This window comes from Chrysochloris asiatica, unplaced genomic scaffold, assembly GCF_000296735.1.
Source record: "Chrysochloris asiatica unplaced genomic scaffold, ChrAsi1.0 scaffold00388, whole genome shotgun sequence".
NCBI classification, from domain to species: domain Eukaryota; kingdom Metazoa; phylum Chordata; class Mammalia; order Afrosoricida; family Chrysochloridae; genus Chrysochloris; species Chrysochloris asiatica.
In genome coordinates, this window is record NW_006408906.1 from 1,410,279 (window position 1) to 1,428,409 (window position 18,131).

General features: G+C 36.1%; 1 protein-coding gene across 1 annotated transcript in view; it reads left to right on the forward strand.

Annotated features, from left to right (window-relative positions):
• INPP4B (inositol polyphosphate-4-phosphatase, type II, 105kDa) overlaps nt 1-18,131 on the forward strand; it is a 713,554-nt gene that overhangs the window by 489,228 nt on the left and 206,195 nt on the right. The window contains exon 14 of the mRNA XM_006876519.1: nt 9,227-9,430. Within this exon, the coding sequence (XP_006876581.1) occupies nt 9,227-9,430 (204 nt within the window). The remainder of the gene's footprint in view (nt 1-9,226; nt 9,431-18,131) is intronic.

The window sequence follows — 18,131 nt, forward strand, 5'->3', positions numbered from 1 at the left end:
ACCCTGTACAGGGTTTCCGAGGGTGTAAATCTTTACGGGAGTAGAAAGCCTCATCTTTCTCCCGCGAAGTGGCTGGTAGTTTCGAACCGCTGACCTTAAGGTTTGCAGCCCGATTCGTAACCACTACGCTACCAGAGCTCCTCGTGCCTTCTATTAGAGCCCTCAAATTTGTCCCTATTTTTTCATTGATGACTTTTATAATTCTGGGATTCATATTTAGGTCTTTAATCTATGCTGAATTGGTTTTTGTATCTGGCATGAGGTAACAGTCTTGTTTCAATCTTTTGCATATTGATTCCGAGTTCTGCCAGCACTTCCAACTTTTTTCCTCTTCTTAAGCAATGCTTTGTTTATCCTAGGTTTCTTTCCTTTACATATAAAGTTTGTAATGCTTTTTTCCATCTCTTTGAAGAATAACCTTGGAATCTGGATTGGAATTGCATTATATGTGTAGATTGCTTTGGGCAGTATTGACATTTTTACAATTTTAAGTATTCCTATCCAGGAGCATGGTATATTCTTCCATTTTTGTAGGTATCTTTTGGTTTCTTGTAGTAGTGTTTTGTAATTTTCTTTGTATAGGTCCTTTGTTTCTTTGGTTACATTTATTCATAAATATTTCATCCTTTGGTGGCTATTGTAAATGGTATTGCTTTCCTACTTTCCTTTTCAGTGCTGTTGTTATTAGTATAGAGGAATACAAGTGATTTGTGTACGTTGATTTTATACTCTGCCACTTTACTGAATCTTCCAGTGAGGTCTAGTACCTTTTTTTGCTGAGTCTTTGAGGTTTTCTATGTATAAGATCACATCATCTGCAAATAGAGAGAGTTTGACTTCCTCCTTGCCAATATGGATGCCTTAAATTTCCCTATCTTGCCTTATATCTCTAGCTAAGACTTCCAGCACAATACTGAATAGGAGTGGTGATAAAGGGGGCATCCTTGTCTGGTTCCTTTTGGCAAAGGGAAGACTTTCAGTTTCTCTCCATTGATAGTAACGTTTGCTGTTGGTTTTGTATATATGCTCTTAATTATGTTAAGGAATTTCCCTTCAGTTCCTATTTTGTTGAGTGTTTTTATCAGGATTGGATCTTGGATATTGTCGAAAGCCTTTTCTGTACCAATTGATATGATCATGTGGTTCTTTACCTTGTTCTTATTCATATGGTGGATTACATTGATTGTTTTTCTAATGTTGAACCATACTTGCATCCCCAGTATGAATCCCACTTGGTTATGATGTATCATTTTTTTGATGTGTTGTTAGATTCTGTTGGCTAGGATTTTATTAAGAATTTTTATATCTATGTTCATGAGGGATATTGGTCTATAATTTTCTTTCTTAGTGATGTCCTTCCCTGGTTTTGGTATGATGATTATGCTTGCTTCATATAATGTATGAGGAAGTTTTACATCCTTTCCTATATTCTGAAATAATTTGTATAGAATTGGTGACAGCTTTTCTGTGAACAGCAAACATAGTAATTGTGAGGATATTATACACATCAGAAAAGGAGGAAGACTTATTAACAACCTGTGGTATGTAGATTATACAACCTTGCCTGCTGAAAGTGAAGAGGACTTAAATACTGATGAAGATCACAGACCACAGTTTTTAGTATGGGTTACACCACAATATAAACAAGAGAAGAATCCTCACCACTGGACCAATAAACAACATCCATATTTATGGAGAAACAATTGAAGTTGTCAAGTACTTGTTTTTGTTCACATCAGCCATCAACACTCATGGAAGCAAAAGTCAAGGAATTAAGTGACATATACCTAAGTACAGCCATGGTATTTTCAGTTGCTTCATATGTATGTGAAAGTTGAACAGTGAAATAGGAAGACCTAAGAAGAAGTGATGCATTTGAGTTACAGTGTTGTTGTTGTTGTTGTTATGTGCCATGGAGTCGGTTCCGACTCATAGCGACCCTGCACAGGGTTTCCGAGGCTGTTAATCTTTACGGGAGCAGAACGCCTCATCTTTCTCCTGCGGAACCGCTGGTAGTTTCGAACTGCTGACCTTACGGTTTGCAGCCCGATTCGTAACCACTACGCTACCAGAGCTCCTTGAGTTACAGTGTTAGAGGAGAATAATAAAAGTACCATGGACTGCCAAAAGAACAAATAAATCTGGTTGTTAGTAGTACAGCCGGAATGCTGCTTGGAAGCCAGGATGACTAGACTTCATATCTCATACTTCGGACATATTTTCAAGAGGGACCAGTTCCTGGGGAAAGATATCATGTTTGGTACATTGAGGGTCAGAAAAAAAAGAAGACCCCCAACGAGATGGATTGGGACAGTTGCAGCAGCATAGCGTTCAAATATGGCAGGGATTGTGGGCTTGGCAAAGAACCAGGCAGTGCTTTGTTATTATGCATAGGGTCACTATGAGTTGGCACCAACACGATGGCACCTAACAACAACAACATATGACAGGACAGTGTTTTGTTCTTTTGTGCGTAGTGTTGGTATAAGTCAGAACAGACTCAAAGGCACCGAACAACTTAATCAATTTATTTGAATAAAAAATTTAAATACCAAAACCAAAAATTTTGCAAGAGTTTTACAGGTAGGCATTGCTGGTTTTTACATACTAGGAGTGGGTAGTCAATTGATTTACCAAGGATCAAGTGGATAATATATCTGATAAGCCCAAATATCGGCTGACTCTTTTATCTGTGAGTTCCAGTGTCTAATGTTAATTCCTTTAGAGAATGTTGAATGATCAAGTTGTATTAATGACAGAGTATTGCACTGCAAAACCCACTGTCTTCATGTTGGTTCTACTCATAGCAACTTTTTATAGGGTTTTTTTTAGAGAATAAATCTTTATGTGTACAAATAGCCTCTTCTTTCTCCCACAGAGTAGCTGGTGGGTTTGAACCACCGATCTTGAGGTTATCAGCCCAATGTCTAACCCACAGCACCACCAGAGCTTCATTATAGTACTATTTCCCTATAAAATAAATAAAATAAACAAAAATTTAAAAAATAATTATTATTTCTGAAAATATTCATAACTAACAAAGTATTAATCAGTTGTCTATGCCATTGGCTCCTTTTCCATTGCAGATGGGAATATTCCTTGCCTTGAATGTTTTTTTTTTTCAGTGAAGATAAGGAGATTTTCCATAAAACAGGATTTTGTTTAATTTGTTGAACTCTCTAGTGAAAAAGAGTACTTTTAAATGAATATATTTTAACTAGTCTTCTGCAGTTAGTATATGGGAAAGTAGTTCATTCTCTCCAGACATCCCCAGGAGAAGCAAATTTTATACATGCAGATACTTTCATATGTTCCTTTGAAGAATAGTTGTATGAAAATAAGAATTGGAAATGTCAGAAAGGCTAGAAGATATTTCATCTTTAAGATAGCATTTCTGTATCTCTTCAATATTAAATGAGCTAGATCTGCCTTGGAGTATGTTTTATACTAACTGTCATGAAATGGATTCTGACTCATATTGACCATGGTGATGGTGGTGTTGGTGTGTCGTGGAGCAGGTTCCGACTCATAGCAACCCTGCATAGGGTTTCCAAGGATGTAAATCTTTCCAGGAGCAGAAAATCTCATCTTTCTCTAGAAAGACAGCTGGTAGTTTCAAAACTGCTGACCTTGAGGTTGATCAGCCTGACTCATATAACCACTACACTACCAGAGCTCCTTCATACTGACCATAGAGAACAGAATAAAACTCTCTCATTGAGTTTCTGAGGCTGTAAATCTTTACAGTAGTAGACTATTAACATCTTTCTTCCACAGAGGAACTTGGAGGTTTGAACTACCAATCTTTCAGTTAGCAGTCGAATGTTTAACCAACTATATTAGCAGGGCTGCTCTTTTGACTTCTGCATATTGATATGTTAGAATAATCATTCTGCCTTCTTTCATTTTATGGAGTGAGAACTGAGCCAGAAGAGGAAAACTGCTTTTATATCAGAGTCAACAGACAACTTGGAAATATGACCACATTTTTCTCATGATTTTTAACTTAGTTATTACCTCCCAAGTTTTGAGAATTGTAATATACAGATATATTAGGATCAAGAAAGTACATTAATCTCCTCAGGATGATTTATTTTTACTATAAAACTTATAAGACTTACATTGGACTGCATTTACTAAGTAGTGCTGGACAACAAAATTAATATATTTTTTTTCCATATCACATGATATTGCTGTAGAATATTTATCTATTTCTTAACAAAATGCTACTTTATGCACGGAGTCCTGGTGTGGCCTGTGGGTTAATGCACCAGACTGCAAAGCCATTCGAACTGCAAAGTCAGCAGTTCAAGCTTACCAGCTGCTCCTGGGAAACCTTATACAGGGTCACTATGGGTCGGAACTGACGCTACAGCACTTAACAACAACAACAACTTTATGCACACGATCCTGGTGATCCAGAGAGTTTCCAAGGGCATCAGGCGAGTCTGTAATAAAGTAAGTTTTAAAAGAATGTTTAAAAAGATGTTTTAAAAGAATCTGTGCTTTGTATTCAGCTACCCTGAGAAAATTCTGGGTTGTTAAGTTGCAAACATTGACTATACATGTCTCTTGGTATGGGTTTGACAAAATGTAGTGGACTCTCTGTATGTATGCTATGGCAAGGAAAAAAGTGACAATCACAAGAATTGTAGAAGATTTCATTGGCTATGAATTGATATTCAGCCACATAGTAATTATATGAGTATTGTAAAATGGAACTACAGCAGCAAGAATTAAAAGAAAGAAAGCTGTTTTAATGTAAAAAAATAAACCAAAAGAGCTTGCTGAACTCTCAACATAAAATAGTTTAGTTTAGCTGAACAGAAATAAATCCAAAATTTAAATATTTAAATTCATTCAAGTATATACTCATCCATGCTCTATAGAATATTATACTTATAGCATTTCCCCATTTTTCTGTAAAGGCCTTTACTGTTTTTATATATCTAGTCAACTTTTTCATTAACATTTTAATACTTTCTATTCTCATTTAAAAATTTCATTGTGAACAAAAGTGAATACTTTTGTTTCTTTCCTGTAGTGTTTAAATGCCAGCAAGTTACTTCCAACTAACAACAACCAGTGTAGGGTTTCTGAGGTGCCTCTAACATGCTTGAACCACCAACTTTGAGGCTAGCAATCTAGTACTTATCCTACAGAGCCATACTACTACTGCCTTTTAAATTTTGTTTTCATAATTTATTTCCAAAGTGTTTTCCAGCCATTTATAATTGTATATTCTTTCATCAAAACTTTTTTTTTTACCTTCAGAATGAGTTCATTATGACCAACGAATTATCAATAAAATCATTAAATGCAATAAAATTTAGCAGTGAGAATGGTTCCACTGGCATTTATAGGCATAATTAATTATGAGTGCTGGTAGATATTAAAAATATATAGGGAGTGGTCATGATGGATGGAAGTGATGACAGACAGAAACCTCTAGTTTGTTGGTGAGGGATGGTATGCAATAATGCAGAAAGGTGCTGATTATGAGTAGAAAACTTGGGATCTGTTCTGTTTGTATTGGAAGCAGCAATATGACCTAGGATAGGCCAACTCTTTTCTTTCTCAGTTTCCTTCCCTAATTGATGAACAGGTTGCACTTTTTAAGTTCCCTTTCAGCTCTAGAATATCATGAACTATTGCACTAATGACCAAAGACAATAAGAGTTGTAGAAAGATATCAAGATCATCAATGAAGAAAGCAAAAGGTCATTAAAAAGATGGGAAAAAAAGAAAGGCCCAATGTGAACGTCCGAAGAGAATCGAAACTTGTTCTTGAGAAGTTAAAGTAAATGGAAGTAAAAGAACTGAATGACAAATTTCAAAGAAGAATTTAAGAAAACTTGGTCATATATTATTGAAAGACCTGGAGTTAGAAAACCAAAAGGGAAGAACATACTCAGCATTTAACAAGCTAAAAGAACTGAAGAAAAAAATCTAAGCCTTGGGTTACAATACTGAAAGTTTGTATAGCTAATATATTGAATAACAGTGGAAACATCCAAAGATAGAAGAAATACAGAGTTGTTGTACCAAAGAGAATACATAAGTTTTCAATCATTTCAACAGGTACCATGTGATCAAGCACCAATGGTATTGAAGGCAGAAGTCCAATTTTTGAAGGAATTGGTGAAAATCAAGGTTCCAGGAATTAATGGAATACAAATGCAGCACTGTAGGTGCTCACTCATCTGTGTTAAGAAATTTGGAAGACAGCTACTTGGTCAACTGAGTAGAAGAGATCCATATTTATATCATTTCCAGAGTAATGGGACCCAAATGGAATGTAGAAATCATCAAACTTTATCATTAATATTACATGCAACGTACAATTTTGCTAAAGGTATTTCAATTGTAGCAGTACATCCCCGGGAGGCTGACAGAAATGATTGCAGCAGTACATCCCCAGGAGGCTGACAGAAATTAAAGCCTCATTCAGAAAAGTATATGGTACTAGGGATATCACTGTGGACATCAGATGCATCTTGGCTGAAAGCAAAGAACACAAAAAAGATGTTTGCTTGTGCATTATTGACTAGCCAAAGGATTTAACTGTGTGTATCTTAACAAATTCCAGGTCTTTACACATTTCATTATATAACTTTGTCATGGACAGTGAATAAGAAAGACTGTAGAAGGATTGATGCATTTGATTTAATGGTGTTTAAGAATATTGAGAATGCTATGGGCTGCCAAAAGAACAAACAGTTCTGTGTTGGAAGAAGTACAGCCAGAGTGTTCCTTGGAATCCAGGATGGCCAGACTTCGTCTCTCCTTCTTCAGACACATTGTCATGAGGGCCCAGTCACTGGAGAAGGATATCATGTTTGGTAAAGTGGAGGACTGGAAAAGAAGAGGAAGACCCCAGCTAGATGGGTTGGCACAGTGACAGCAGCAATGGGCTCGAACATAGCAATGATTGTGAGGTTGGCTCAGGGCCAGGCAGTGTTTAATTCTGTTGTGCATAGGGTTGCTATGAGTTGGTACCAACTCAATGTCACCTAACAACATTGTGGATAATGAATATAACATTGAGAATAGTGGCTAACATTGAGAATAATGGGTATTCAAGAATGCTTAATTGTGCTCATGAAGAACCTGTACACAGATGAAGAGGCAGTTGTTTGAATGGAACACTTAAATACTGAATGGTGTAAAATCAGGACAGTGCATGCTATGGTTGTATCTTATCACCATACTAATTCAATTTGTATGCTGAGCAAATATTCCAGAAGCTGGGTTCTATGAAGAAAAACGTGGCATCAGGATATGTAGATGACATAACCTTGTTACTGAAAGCAAAGAGGACTTGATACAGCCTTCAGTATAGATTGCACCTTAATGTAAAGATTACAAAAATCCTCACAACTGGACAATACATAACATCATGATAAACAGAGAATAGACAGAAGTTCATTCTAAGTAAAAGTTCAAAGACTTCATTTTACTTAGATCCACAATCAATGCTCATGGAAGCAGCAGTCAGGAATTTAGATGATGTGTTGTATTAGGTAAATCTACTGCAGAAAGACCAATTTAAAATGTTCAAAAGCAAAAATGTCTGTTTGAGGACTAAGGTGATCCTGACCCGTGATATATTTGATTGCTTCATATGCATGTGAAAGTTGGACTATGAATAAACAAGACCTTAGAAGAACCAATGCTCTTGACTTATGGCTTAGAGAAGAATAGTAAAAAGTACCAAGATAAAGCAAATCTGTCTTGAAGGAAGCATAGCCAGAATGCTCCTAAGAAGTGAGGATGGGGAGACTTCGTCTCTCATATTTTGTACATATTTTCAGGGGGACCAGTCCCTGGAGGACAGCACACTTGGAAAAGTGGAGGATCGGTGTACAAGACCATCTAACAAGATGTGTAAGCACAGTGGCAGCAACAGTGGACTCAAACATAACAATTGTGAGGATGGTGCAGGGCTTGACAATGTTTTCTTCATAGGAATATCGGATTGCTATGAGTCTGCACCTATTTAATGTCACCTAACAGCAACAACATTGCAAAGAAGTAGTTAGGCAGATGTGACAGTGTGATTAAGTACTTGTTTTGCACATGTTTTAACTGGTTTTCTTTAATTGCTGGTCCTCGACAGAGAGACTGGGACATAGTTTTGTAACTATGTACTCCTTGGATATGGCAACATTGGCTGTATATTGAGAGTGTGCCAACAAAAAATTACCTAGAATTACAGCAGTGGTAAAGTCAGCATTATTATATCCAGATGTCTACTTAAAGATGATGAGATACACGTTATTATTCAAAATAACTCCATGAGTTAGAGGGCCTCTTTTTAACAGATTGCAATGTATGAATACATTAACAATATGGGTTAGTGCTTACATTACTTTATTATACTCTTTAATTGAACAGATTGTTAGGCCACATGTATGTTGCATGTAGTATAATAGAGAAAATCAAATACTGCACCCTTCAGTATATTACAGGATGATGGTATTAAACATTTCATCAGGAAATTACAAATTTCATCAGGAAATTACAGTTGTAAAGTTTTAATTGTTGGGAAACCTTCATTACTACAATACTTACTAGGTATTTACTACCAGCCTGTAAAATGCACCATGCCAAATTTCACGGTAACCTCGTTAACACTGAGCATAAGTGAAACAATTTGGTGGAGGAGAGAGTTTAGGGGATGATAATATGGAATAAAAAACAAAATTATCCTTCTGTCATCTCCACTGTTGAGATTTGTCTATGATGAAAAAAATTAAGAAGGCTCTGCCTCCATTATTTAAAAAGATATTATAATTGCTTCAGCCTTTAAACCTATTTACAATATAAATATATGTAAACTGATCACATTTTCTTTTAAGTTATGCTTGGGTTTACCTGAATGGCATACCAGGTAGATGCTGTTCAAAAGATTATCCCTGGTGAAATTTGTCTCGAAAGACAGGATTTTGAGCTAAAAGAGAGGTGGGTGAGGAGACAGATAGTGTTTATAATGAATATAAAACTTCCATGTCAACTTTCAAACAGGAGGACTCATAGACTTGGCAGCATCCCCAAACTGAACTAGTTTCCTTTGATTGATATGAATCACTTTCTCACTCTCCTGCCTGTACCTCTTCTGCCGTACATATTACTGAAGTGCCAACAAATCTGCAATTAACCTTTTTATCATTCTCTGCTGAGATGCCTTCCATGGTGTTTCTGATCCTTGTCAATTTCTTTCCAGACAGAGCTTTTTGTACATGCCTTCAAGGACCAGCTGGTCAGGAGCTCTCTTTTAGCACTCTACAATGCCAGGCCAGGTGGTGTCCTTAAGAAACCACCCTCTCCTAAGAGCAACATGGAGGAAAGCAGTCCAGAGGACCAGCCCCAAGCCATAAGAAGGCAGGACTCCATACCACATCATTCAGACTATGATGAGGAAGAGTGGGTAAGTACACTCAGGTCTCTTCTACTTACCAATGATTTTCCCTCAGAGGTAGAGTAAGAATGTGAAAATATCACTGCTTTTTATCAAAGCATAATTTGAAAAAGTCATAAGACAGATTGTGGATAAACAGATCATATTGTGTTTTTTTCCTTAGGGGCTAATTATAATTGGAACTTGTATTCCCAATCAAATACTTGCTATTAAATAAATCATATATATAACCCAATATGTCATTAAAGCAAAATTATGACAACTTCAAAACTATAATAATACTTTTGTTTATTTATTAGCAAGGTAATATACACCAGTAAATTTGCTGTTGTTTTGTTTCATTTAGAAAAACATGTATAGTAACACTACATGCATACAACAGATATTTTTATTGTTGCCTATGCCATTCCAGTGTTTTAGTTGTGAGTATCCTTTTTTATTTGTCTTTACCACTTAGATAATTTGAGACAAAGATATCTTAAATCCCTCTTACTCATGATTTTATGATTAAGTCAAAATGTTATTGCAGGTGTTCAGACATTGGAAGAAGTGTTTGAAAAAATAGCTAGTAAAGCAAATAATCAAATGAAGCCACAAACATAGTTATAGGAACTCTGCCTTTAGCTGTCATTGAAATAACCCTGACTCATTGTTATACAGCAGAACAAAACATTGCATAGTCCCAATTCATCCTCCTATTTGCAAGCATTTTCAGCTTCCATTGATGTGGTTACTGTTTTAGTACATCTTACTGAGGGTCTTCTGCACTCTTTCTGACACTCTACATCCCAATCACGTTGTACTTCTGTAGTTACTGATACCTCTTGATTATGTGTCCATAGTGATATCTGGTGTGATGTAAACTTTTTATTGACTTATATGTGGAACCAGGTTTCCAGGCATTTCTTCAGAGTCCATCCAATTCTGGACACTCCACTGTAACATACTGACTATAGGTGACCCTATTGGTATTGGAAACCCTGGTGCATTTCTTCCAGTATCACAGAAAGACACAACCACCACAAAACAACAAATTGACAGATTGACGGTGAATAGGAACAGTAGTTGGGCAAGATAAAAAGGGGAAGGGCACATATAAAGGTTCAGAATGAAGAGGAACTAAGTGTTGTAATTGATTCAATGCACATTATCTAAGCACTACCCAAAGTATATGAATATTATGTACAGAAAAAGGAAACCTTTGATTATATAACATATCATATAAGGGGGCTACAAAAAGTTAATGGAAAAATGGAATAAAAAGATAATGGATTTTTCGCACAAACTTTTTGAAGCCCTCTTGTATGTTAAAAACAAAAACAAAAATCAGCTAGCTGTATTAGTTGTTAAACACTTAGTTAACAATTGCTTTCTTTTTCGGTAAAATTTCTGTATCATAAAAGACAGACTTGGGTCCCAAAGAGGTAAATTCTGTGTAAGTGTTGTTGCTGATTAAGATTGCATTTCTCCCAATGAAGCATTTTCAAAAGAGCAAATCTAATATTTTTCCCTTTTCCCTTCACCTTCTTCAATTTATTCACTGCTTTAAGGCATGCACACCTCTTAACCTCTCTGAAGTTCAATTTCCTCAAGTACAAAATGAAAATAACAGCACTTGTTCTGCTTAGCTTTTGGGGTGGTCACGAGATAAATAATTTTACTATGTGTGTGATGATTGCCTGCAAAGACCTGAGCAGATGCACTGTATGACTTTAGTAGTAATAGTATGTGCTTGTTTGTTAACATAATTAAATTATGTAATATAATCATGAAGATCAATAAAGTATCTTGAAATGAATAGCAATATCTGATATATCAAAACTATGGATTTAAAATGCATATATACTATAAATGGTAAATTTCAGTCACATAAAATGTCAATTTCACAGATTTTTGAGGTTGTTACTGTTGTTAAGTCCTGTCCAATCAGTTCTGACTCATAACAACGCATTATGTTCTTGAGGAGTGGCTGGTGAGTTTGAATTGATGATCTTGTGATTCAAACGGACTTTGTGGTGCTGAGCTTATCCTATAGTGCCACATAGGAAATAAGTTATGTTGCATTTAATCAAATATGTAGTCTTTGTCTTTTTACAAAGCATTGCTGTTTTTACACTAAGTCAAGAGAATTTTGGAATTGGGTTTCTTTAGTTTTCATCATTTTACCACCCAGTTATGCAAAAAGTAAAAAAACCTCACCCACACCACACTCTCACATTTCTCCTTAAAATAGTGCTTATCATTCCATTTCCTTTAGATAAGTATTAAGATCTTTTATACTGCAAGGTATTACTGGCTTCATTTCAGCCTAGAATCTGTTATTAGGTGCTGTAGAGGTGACTCCAACCGACAATGTTGTTGTTGTTGTTATGTGCCATGGAGTCGATTCCGACTTATAGCGACCCGGTATAGGGTTTCCGAGGCTGTAAATCTTTACGGGAGCAGAAAGCCTCATCTTTCTCCCGTGGAACAGCTGGGAGTTTCGAACTGCTGACCTTGCGGTTCCACAGCCTGATTCATAACCACTATTACCAGCGCTCCTCGTTGTTGTTGTTTTTGTTAAGTGCCGTCGAGTGGGTTCCGACCCATAGCGACCCTGTACAGGGTTTCCAAGGGTGTAAATCTTTACGGGAGTGGGAGTAGAAAGCCTCATCTTTCTCTCGCGGAGCGGCTGGTAGTTTCGAACCGCTGACCTTAAGGTTCGCAGCCCAATTCGTAACCACTACGCTACCAGAGCTCCACCAGCTCTCCTTAGTGTTGTATAAATAACAGAATATTGCCAGGTCCTCTGCGATAGTCATGATATTTGGTAGAGCATTGTCTTAGTTTCTTAATGTTGCTAGAACAGAAATACCACCAATGGGTGGCTGTAACAAACAGAAATGTTCTCAGTTTAGGAGGATAGAAGTGCACTAGATCTAATGAAAGTTTTTCTATGTTGGTTCTAGTGGAAGGTCCTTGTCTGTTTTCTCCTCTGTTCCTCGGTTCCTTGGTCATCTTCATTTTGCATATTATCTTCCCTTCCATTAGTGTTTCCTGCTCTGTGTCTATTCTGCACTTTTTAAATATCAAAAGCAATTAACTTAAAATGCATCCTACACCAATATGTTGTTATTGTTGTTAAGTGTTGTCAAGTCAGTTCTGATCCATAGCAATCCTGTATAAGGTTTCCAAGGAGCAACTGGTGAAATAGAACCACCAACCTTGTGGTTCAAACTGACTTTGCAGTCCAGCGCATTAACCCATAGCCCCACACCAGGACTCCTACACTCATGTAGACTCATCAATACAGCAAAGAGAGACCTGTTCCCACATGGAATTACTTCCACAGTTACAGGGGTTTAGGATTTACAACACATATTTTTTTAGGAGAGACAATTCAATCCTCAACACTCAGAGTCTGTTAGATGCTCTGGAGTTGACTCCGAATCACAGAGACCCTGCACAACAGAACACAACATAACATTCCCTGGTCCTGCAGCATCCTCACAATCATTGCCATGATTGAGCCCATCGTTGCAACCACTGTGGTACTCCATCTCACTGGGAGTAACAGATAGTTACAAAATGTTAGGATTAAGAATGGAGAGAGATAGATGCTAGATGATAACCTCTGTCAATATGACTTCAGTTCAAATTCTTAAGAGATTTTCAAATGTAGAACCATATTTTTTATGATGGAGCAAGAAAAAGAGAGTGTGAAATGTGTCCTTAGTTGAAGGAGTTTAGAGTGAACAATTCAATCGATTGGCCTTATGGAAGCCTCAGTGATCCCACAGGATGGCCTGACATCTTCACTCCTGAGCACTTCAAAGAGGTCTTGAGCAGCAGATTTACCTTACACAATATGTGGTTTGATTTCTTGACTGCTGCTTCCATGAGTGTTGATGGTTGATCTGAGGAAAATAAAGTTTTGCCAACTTCAATCTTTTCTCCATTGATATGGATGTTATTTATTGGTCCAGTGGTGAGGATTTTTGTTTTCTTTACATTGAAGTCAGAGACATAGATGTGGGAATTGATGGGGCAAGGATCTTACAAAAGAAAGAAGTCAAATCAAGTCAAGTACAAATGTGGGAGGAGATGCCTAGGTAGGAGTGCACCTCTTCTGCTGAGACTGTTGATAGATTTTCACTTTTGGAGGTGGGTGGGGCTAGACAATGAGTTAGGCCAGTCCTCAGGAGATGGCTTTTTTTTTTTAACCCATAAAGTGGGATCTTATATTCTGAGAATGGGATGAGGCAGGGCTGAGGAGGATAGTAAAGATTTCAAGTAATTATCAAGGAATATGGGTAAAGTAGCTCGTTAGCAATATATGAAAATTGGGAAGCTTTTTAGATCTTGTAAAGGCCCAGTTAACATTGATATGTCAGTCCCATGGGTATTGGCTCAACCTTTGATCACTTTCTTGGGACTGCATTGGTCTTAATAAGACTAGGAAAATTTCTTCCTACCTTTTCTCACAGTTAATAGAGGGGTGTCTTTGCAGTTCCCTAGTACTTGTGGTTTTCTTCAAAACTAAAAAAGAGTAGCAGAACAGTGAAGATCTTAAATCTCTTTGTTCACTGTTAGTTTAGATCTGAGTGTCTCCTTCAGCAGCCATTGTTTCTAGAAAGCATATAAAAGCTTTTTCCAAATTACCAAAATTATAAGCAAAATATTTCATTCAGAATAGTTACTGCAATCTCCCTCAGTGTAATTCACAAACAATAATCAAGTTTGACTGCATACAACATTCTAGCATGATTAATTTTCTTTACTAACAACTTTCTATTTAAAAAAACAAAAAAAAAACAAAATCACTTAATCAAGGGATACAAATCCCTTATGAAAAATTGGAAGTTAAACAGAATTCGAAAAAATATCCCCAGAGTCATAACCATTTTACTTTATTTTCAAAGCTTTTTCAGATTTGAAAGGAGACCTGCTGGCATAGTTGGCTATACATTGGACTGCTAACCACAAGGTCAACAGTTCGGACCCACCAGTTGACCCTTGGAAAACAGCTTAGGTTTTCTGCTCACATAAAGATCTAACCTTGAAAAAATTGAGTAAATGCAATAAAAATGTAGCTAATTGAAAATGCCATTAGAGACTGTGCTACTAAATGAAATGGAAATATAAGTTTGTGTACTGCTTTCTTTAGTTAATTAGTTGTTAGAAAAGTCCCAGCACTGATGACAAGCCTAGTCAGCTTCCTGTAATAATTCATTGGTTTAAATGAATTTAATTGGATTTCTGGGAAATTATACGAAAATAGTTTCTGATCACTTTAGTTGGCTTAAGCTGGCAACTCTATTTTTCAAAATCAGTTTGCTTTACATAATTTTAACAGTTACTCTCTTGAACAACCACATTAGTGGTCCTTATAATAAATATTTGGAAAATGAATACATGTTAATATATTACTCTTGAGTCCCACTCTGCTGATGGATTTAACAATCATTCATTCTGAGACCAGGAAAGAGAATCCCTGTTAATTCTCAATCTGTATGAGACTTTTCTTTCTTTTTCAGCTTGTTTATTACCAAAAATGATGACACATGAGCCTGGAAAATAATTATCTAGTCAATATCTTAGAGATTGAAACTGAAATTAACACATACAAAAAGGGTTTTCAACTTACAAATTTTACTTAAAAACGATTGACTGCTTTAAAGGTTGGTTTTCCTGAAAAGTTATCAAACAATTAAATCCCTAAGGAGTATTTTTATTTTATGACAATCTGTGCCAAGAAATAGAGTATTATAGAATTATTATGCTTTTAGCTGATAAAAATGACATATTAATTTTCTTTCTCTATATCTCTGTAACAGATGCTTCAAGCAGCTGGGATTCCAAGATTAGTTGTTCAAAATATGAAAGTGTGTCATCCAACCAAACTATTAAGCTGACCTAGTTTTGTGGCTTCCAGTAATTATATTATTCTTTAGAACACTGTGATTTAATTTCAACATTACTACTTTGATGTGTTCAGGGCTAAATCTGCCTAGACCTATTTTAAAAATTATAAAAAGATATATATTTTTTCTTTATATTCTGATCCATTCCCACAAGGTGTAGAACTGGGGGTGTTATTCTAATTATTTATCTATATCCCAAACCCATTTTTAAATTTAACTGCATTTCTATTTCAGGCATAATTTTAACATTTTAACAAAACAGAAATCACATTTTAAAATTTAGTTTCCATTCTTAAATTCAGAGAACATACGCTGTCCCTTATGATGGTACAATGACCCATAAATACACTAGACGATCCACATTAAATCATAATGATTTCTTATTAATTACAAAGATTGAGAAACAGTAGTCTTTCATAGTAATATTTATATCAGAGTCATATTAATATAACCTGGAAAAATGTGGTTTTTCTGTTACTCAATATCAAAAAGTACTTTCTTAAATTAGATGTATATAACTACTTTCTGGTAATTTCTTTACCAACCTAACACAGTTTCTTTGCACTATACCTTACTCTAACTCATAATAGTAAATGTAAATGGTTAACCTTGCAGGAATATTGTTAGAGCTAGTTATATTTTATAAAATAGTAGCAGTGACATAAATACTTGTAAAACTTTACTGACTGTTGAGGACCAAACAATTTAGCCAGGTACCTCCACAGGCAGTCTGTAGTGATTTGTATTCTCAACTTCTCTTGGCAGCAGCTGTTTCCAACTTAGACCTTACCTCTAGTGAGAAATGTGTTCATGTCACATGTAATGCAGAGGTACCTATGCAAATTTCTCTTCAAATGAGATGTGTTCATTCTCTGACTGACTTGAATTATGCTATGTGAAACCATTGACCTGCTCTTCTTCACAAGAAGGAAATAAAAATGTTCTCATGCTTTAAATTTAATTAATTCTTGTAGTCTAGTTGTTAACATGTACTTAAACTTTTCAAAATTAGCACCATATAACTTAGCTACCTGTAATTAATAGGTCCACTAAAATATAGCCATTGATTCTACAATGTTGTAAATCATAGATAAAAGTGCGTGTAACCAAAAACCTTTTGAATAATGGCCTCCAGGCAGAGCTAAACAGAGCCTTCAGTGATTTCTAATTTATCCCTCTAGTTGCATGAAAGATCATATTTTTAAAAAACAACAATAATGAAACATTTATTGCTTCCATTCAATCAAGTTTGCAATGTGCAACATGAGTCAACCTTCATTTCTTCCTTTTTTTTATTTTTCCACCTGCCAAATGCTTATATCATAAGGTTGTGATCAGCCCACAAGTCAGTCTGGCCCCTTTGCCTGTTTTTGTTCAACTTGTGAGCTAAAAATAGTTTTTTTAAAAAAAACATTATTATATTTTCAGAAAAGTATACACAGCCAAAGATACACCATTTCAATAATTTCTATATGTACAATTCAGTGACATTCAATACAGTCTTCAAATTGTACTTACATTCTCACTATCCTTTGCCACATTATTCCACCACCATTATCATAAACCCACTGTCCCTTAAGCATACCATCAAACTATTTGAGTTGTTGTTTCAATTCAATCTTACATAGATAATTTTTAAAAGGTCACAGTGCTCAAAGAAGACATACTTTACTAATGGTGTGGCACTGTAGGATAAGCTCTGGATGGCAAGATAGGTTTGAATGGCAAGGTCAGTGCAGACTCATCAGCCACTCTTCAGAAATCCCATACAGGGTTGCTGTGAGTCACAATCAACTTGACAGTACTTAACAGCAACAATATCTAGATGGAATTCTGTGTGATATTTTCCTATATGTTAATTAGGTTGTTGTCCAAAGAGTTCCCATCACTATTTTTTGTAAAGTTGGTCTTATTATTACAAATTCCTTAATTTCTCTTTATCTGGAAATATCCTCATTTCACCATCATGTTTGAAGGATAGTTTTGTGCTGGATGTAGGAATCTTGATTGACAATTTTGTTTTATTTCAGAGTTTAGTGTACGGCTTCCAATTGCCTTCTTGCTTATATGGCCAAAGAGTAGTAAACAACTATCAAGAGCAGAAAATAAAGTAAGAAGAAGAGAAGAAAAGAGAAACAGAGGAAAAAATGAAAATAGAGATAAAAAGGATCAAAAACAACAGGAGAGAAAAAGGAGAAGGAAGACAAAGAATAAACTAACAAAAATAATGAAAGAAAATACCAGGGCAAGTTTAAGTGTTAGATTTAGAAAGAAGAAAACTCAAGCTTTTGTTGTGGGTGGAGAAGGGATGAAATGGTGCCACTCCCTAGCCTAGTTGCAAGTTCTTATAGGGCTAGATATTGTCTATGTTCAGGGCGTCCACTCTGGAAGTAGTTCATGCAGGCCCCAAAGCAATTGGGATCAGGATCTTTCAATCCCAGAGGGTAACCAGGAATGGGTAACCAGAAATGGGACTGGCCACAAGATTTTCAGTTAGTCAAGAATTGGTTGGGACAGGTTCTGTATGTTTGGATTATGGCTCACCTGAATCCAGGCACTGGGAATCGTGTAGTTAGCATCCATTTCACAATGCTGCACCTCGCAAAAAAAAAACAAAAAAAAAACTACAGTTCATAGTGGCATGTATCTGACCTCTTGTAGAGTCAGAGCTGTGCTGATAGTGGACTAGGAGGATAGCTGGTTACGCCTTAGTTCACTAGGGGAGTGACATAGACAATATCTAGCCCTATAAGAACTTGCAGGAGCTCTGGTAGCGTAGTGGTTACGAATCGGGCTGCGAACCTTAA